Source organism: Penaeus vannamei, chromosome 22 (genome assembly GCF_042767895.1).
Source record: "Penaeus vannamei isolate JL-2024 chromosome 22, ASM4276789v1, whole genome shotgun sequence".
NCBI classification, from domain to species: domain Eukaryota; kingdom Metazoa; phylum Arthropoda; class Malacostraca; order Decapoda; family Penaeidae; genus Penaeus; species Penaeus vannamei.
The window spans coordinates 3098322-3103321 of record NC_091570.1 but is presented as its reverse complement, the minus strand read 5'-3'; the positions used below and the strand labels follow the sequence as shown (position 1 = coordinate 3103321).

General features: G+C 47.1%; 2 protein-coding genes across 2 annotated transcripts in view; both read left to right on the top strand.

Annotated features, from left to right (window-relative positions):
• Positions 1-5000, top strand: part of LOC113829420 (uncharacterized) — a 355286-nt gene that overhangs the window by 78753 nt on the left and 271533 nt on the right. The window lies entirely within an intron of this gene.
• Positions 3456-5000, top strand: part of LOC138865863 (salivary glue protein Sgs-3-like) — a 29931-nt gene continuing 28386 nt past the window's right edge. The window contains exon 1 of the mRNA XM_070137209.1: positions 3456-4197. Within this exon, the coding sequence (XP_069993310.1) occupies positions 3456-4197 (742 nt within the window). The remainder of the gene's footprint in view (positions 4198-5000) is intronic.

Below are 5000 nucleotides of genomic sequence, written 5' to 3'. Positions count from 1 at the left end.
AGATCGGGAATAGGTATGGGGTGGGGATGGGGGTATGGGAGGGCAGAGGGAAGGAGAGGTGGAATGAAGGGATGGAGAGAGGAGTAGAGGGCCGGGGGGATTAGGTGAGGGGCTATGGGGAGGGGCAGAGTGAGTTGATGGGAGATGCAGGGAGGGAGGATAGGAAGGGGAAAAGAGGGTGAAGAGGGAATAGGTAAGGGAGGTAGGGATGGGGGAGATGGGGTGAGAATGAGGGGGGAAGGGAGGACGGGTGGGGGGGAAGAGGGTGCGTGCTCGATTGGGGATTGGAAGTGAGTGTAAGCGGGGAAGAAGGGAGAATTGCAGGGGAGGGTTAAAGGGAGGGAGGGGGAAAAGGAATGAAATAGAAGGACGGAATGGGGGAGTAGGGGAGGAAGGAGGGAATGGGAGGATAAGAAGAGTAGAGGAAAGGTAACGAATAAAAGAGAAAGAAGAGATAAGAAAAGAGATAGAAGAGCAGAAAATAAATAGAGTAGGAATGTGGAAAACCAACGAGGAATAAGGGAGATAGGAATAGGGAAACAGGGGAAATAGGGAGAACAGGAAAGGGAAGAGCAAAGAAAGAGAGATATAAGGGAAGGTAAAGGGAAAGGAGAAGAGCGAGAAAGGAGGAATAGAAGAGGATAAAGGAAAAGGAGAATGAATAGAGGATAGAGAGTGTGGGGGGGGGGGGGTAGAGTGGGTAGGGGGGTGTAAGGAGGGCTTGGTGGGGGGGGGGGAGAGGAGTGGGGTGTTCACTCTCACCACGTGGTTTCTTTTCTTTCCTTTCTTGGAATTGGGTGAGAGGGAGAGGGACAGGGGAGAGAGAGGGAGCGGGAGGGAAAGGAGGGAGAGGGGAAGAGATGGAGAAAGGGAGCAAGAGAGGAAGAGAGGGAGAAAGAAGGGGGGCGGGAGGGAAGGAGAGAGAGAGGAAACGTGGGAGGGAGAGGAGGGAGGAGAGAGGGAAAGAGAAAGAAAGGGAGGGAGAGAGGGGGCGGGAGAGAAGTAGGAGAGAGAGGGAACACGGAGAGGGATAGAGGAGGGAAAGAGAGAGAAAGGGATGGATAGATAGATGGAAAGAGGAAGAGAGAGAGAGAAAGAGAAAGAGAGAGATAGATGGATAGATAGATAGAGATAGTGAGTGAGAGAGAGAGAGAAAGATAAAGAGAAAGAGAAAGAGAAAGAGAAAGAAAGAGAGAGAGAAATGGACATCACTTCTACCATTGCCTTAAGTGAAACTCCTTCTCAGATTGGTTTGTTCGTAACCAATCACGGTGATAAGTTTCAGTTCATGGTTGGTTGGTTTGTCTGTCTGTCCGAATCCTTCTTTGTATTCAGGTATCTTCTCTTTTTCTTTTTCTTTTTCTTTCTTTTCTTGTCTTTGTTATCTTTTCTTTGCGGTCCGAGGTCGATCTGTCTGTTTCTCTTTCTTAATAGGGTAGATAGATAAAGAGATGGGTAAAATAATAGGTAGATAAAGGTAGACGTAGAGGCAACTGATCAGACAGACAGAAACAGAGACAGAGACAAAAGACAGAAACGAAGGGAGATACAGAGACATAGACATAGATAGAGACAGCGAGAAAGACAGAGACAGAGGCGGAGGCAGAAACAGAGATAGAGATAGAGACAGACCATCACAGTAAGTCACAGTCAGTCAGACAGTCACAGTCAGACAGAGAGACAGAGACGGAGACAAAGGCAGAGACAGAGACAGACAGTCACAGTCACAGCTAGTCAGTCAGACAGTCACAGTCAGACAGAGAGACAGACAGACAGACAGTCAGACAGAGAGACAGAGACGGAGACAAAGGTAAAGACAGAGATAGACAGTCACAGCTAGTCAGTCAGACAGACAGACAGACAGACAGTCAGACAGAGAGACAGAGACGGAGACAAAGGCAGAGACAGAGACAGAGACAGACATTCCCAGTCACAGCTAGTCAATCAGACAGACAGACAGACAGACAGACACACACATCGTGAGAGCAAGGGGGACTGGGGTCTGGGGTCCCTGTTCACCGAATCCGCTCGTTGTTCAGCAGAGCGCGCGCCGAGGCCACAACTGACGCTGAATAAGCCTTTTAGGTCTTGGCGAAGGTGCTCTTGGGCTTTGGCGAGCGTCAGTGGAAAGTTAAGTTGGGTTGCGCTTTGGTTTTGCTTTCCGTTTTTTTCTCTGTCTGTTTGTCTGGCTCTGGCTCTGGCTCTCTCTCTCTCTCTCTCTCTCTCTCTCTGTATGTCTTTCTCTCTCTCTCTCTGTCTGTCTTTGTCTCTCTATGTGTGTGTGTCTGTCTTTTTCTCTCTCTGTCTGTCTCTCTCTCTGTCTGTCTCTCTCTCTGTCTGTCTCCTCTCTAGTCTCTGTCTCTCTGTCTGGCTCTGTCTTCTCTGTCTGTCTCTGTCTGTCTGGCTCTGTTTCTGTCTGTCTGTCTGTCTCCTCTCTCTCTGTCTGTCTGTCTCTCTCTCTCTCTCTCTCTCTCTCTCTCTTTCTCTCTCTCCTCTCTCTCTCTGTCTCTTTCTCTATCTCTTCTCTCTCTGTCTCTTTCTCTCTCCTCTCTCTCTCTGTCTGTCTCTGTCTCTCTCCCTCTGTCTGTCTGTCTCTCTCTCTCCCTGTCTGTCTGTCTGTCTCTCTCTCTCTCTCTCTCTCTCTCTCTCTCTCTCTCTCTCTCTCTCCCTCTCTCTCCCTCTCTCTCTCTCTCTCTTTCTCTTCCCCCCTCCCTTTCTCTTTCTCTCTTTTGTTATTACTCTTACACATTATTCGAATTAATATGGATAAGGCAAGTTCGGGAAATGTTCGGGAAAACAGCTTGGTTAGAGTTGATGCAAGCCGAAGAGATTGAAAGTTGGGTTGAAAAGCAAATTAGAACAAAGAGACAAATCTTAAAGTTGATTTAATTGAGGTAAATAAAACTAAAACGAATTGAAATAGAAGGGGAAATAGAAGAGATGGAGGACGGAATGGGGAGTAGGGGAGGAAGGAGGAATGGGAGGATAAGAGGAGTAGAGGAAAGGTAACGAATAAAAGGAAGAAGAGATAAGAAAAGAGATAGAGGAGGCAGAGAATGAATAGAGGAGGAGGATGGGGAAACCAAAGAGGAATAAGGGAGAGAGGAAGAAGGAAACATGGGAAATAGGAGAACAGGAAAGGGAGAAGCAAGATAATACCTGCAAGCTTAAGCAAACCAAGCAACTCAAATCAAACCAGTGCAAAACCGCGCCGAAACAAAGCAAGCCACGCCAAGCCAAAGCAAGCCAAAAAAACAAGAACCTCACCAAACCAAGACAAATCGAAAGCAAGTCAAAGCAAACCACACCAAACCAAGTCAATACATACCGATCCAAATTATTCTAAAGCAAACTACAACAAGCCAAAGTGAGTCAAAACAAACCACATCAAACCAGAGCAAGCCAAAACAAGTCAAGGCAAACCACGCCAAACCAAATCAGTCCAAGCCTAATCAATGCAAACTAAGGCAAACTGCAAAAAATCAAGGCAAGCCAAAACAGACCACACTGCACCAGAAAGCCACACCAAACCAAAGCAAGCTAAAGCAAGCCACATCAAACCAAAGCAAGCCACATCAAACCAAAGCAAGCCACATCAAACCAAAGCAAGCCACATCAAACCAAAGCAAGCCACATCAAACCAAAGCAAGCCACATCAAAACCAAAGCAAAGCCACATCAAAACCAAAGCAAGCCACATCAAACCAACAGCAAGCTAAAGCAAGCCACATCAAACCAAAGCAAGCTAAAGCAAGCCACATCAAACCAAAGCAAGCCACACCAAACCAAAGCAAGCCACACCAAACCAAAGCAAGCCACATCAAACCAAAGCAAGCCACATCAAACCAAAGCAAGCCACATCAAACCAAAGCAAGCCACATCAAACCAAAGCAAGCCACATCAAACCAAATTATTCTAAAGAAAACTACAACAAGCCAAAGTGAGTCAAAACAAACCACATCAAACCAGAGCAAGCCAAAACAAGTCAAGGCAAACCACGCCAAACCAAATCAGTCCAAGCCTAATCAATGCAAACTAAGGCAAACTGCAAAAAATCAAGGCAAGCCAAAACAGACCACACTGCACCAGAAAGCCACACCAAACCAAAGCAAGCTAAAGCAAGCCACATCAAACCAAAGCAAGCCACATCAAACCAAAGCAAGCCACATCAAACCAAAGCAAGCCACATCAAACCAAAGCAAGCCACATCAAACCAAAGCAAGCCACATCAAACCAAAGCAAGCCACATCAAACCAAAGCAAGCTAAAGCAAGCCACATCAAACCAAAGCAAGCCACACCAAACCAAAGCAAGCCACACCAAACCAAAGCAAGCCACATCAAACCAAAGCAAGCCACATCAAACCAAAGCAAGCCACATCAAACCAAAGCAAGCCACATCAAACCAAAGCAAGCCACATCAAACCAAAGCAAGCCACATCAAACCAAAGCAAGCCACATCAAACCAAAGCAAGCCACACCAAACCAAAGCAAGCCACATCAAACCAAAGCAAGCCACATCAAACCAAAGCAAGCCACATCAAACCAAAGCAAGCCACATCAAACCAAAGCAAGCCACATCAAACCAAAGCAAGCCACACATCAAACCAAAGCAAGCCACATCAAACCAAAGCAAGCCACAGCAAACCAAAGCAAGCCACACCAAACCAAAAGCAAGCCACATCAAACCAAAGCAAGCCACATCAAACCAAAGCAAGCCACATCAAACCAAAGCAAGCCACATCAAACCAAAGCAAGCCACATCAAACCAAAGCAAGCCACATCAAACCAAAGCAAGCCACATCAAACCAAAGCAAGCCAAAACAAAACAAACCAAACCCAAAACAAGCAACAACAAACCCAACCCAACCCCACCCCACCCCAAACCACCCCAAACAAGCCAACCGCCCACAAGCATCCCCGCCGTATCGTGCAATGCAAGGCCGGCGATGCCACGGCACATTTCGCGTCCTCTCTTAAAACTGTCCTGCCGTCTCGTGAGA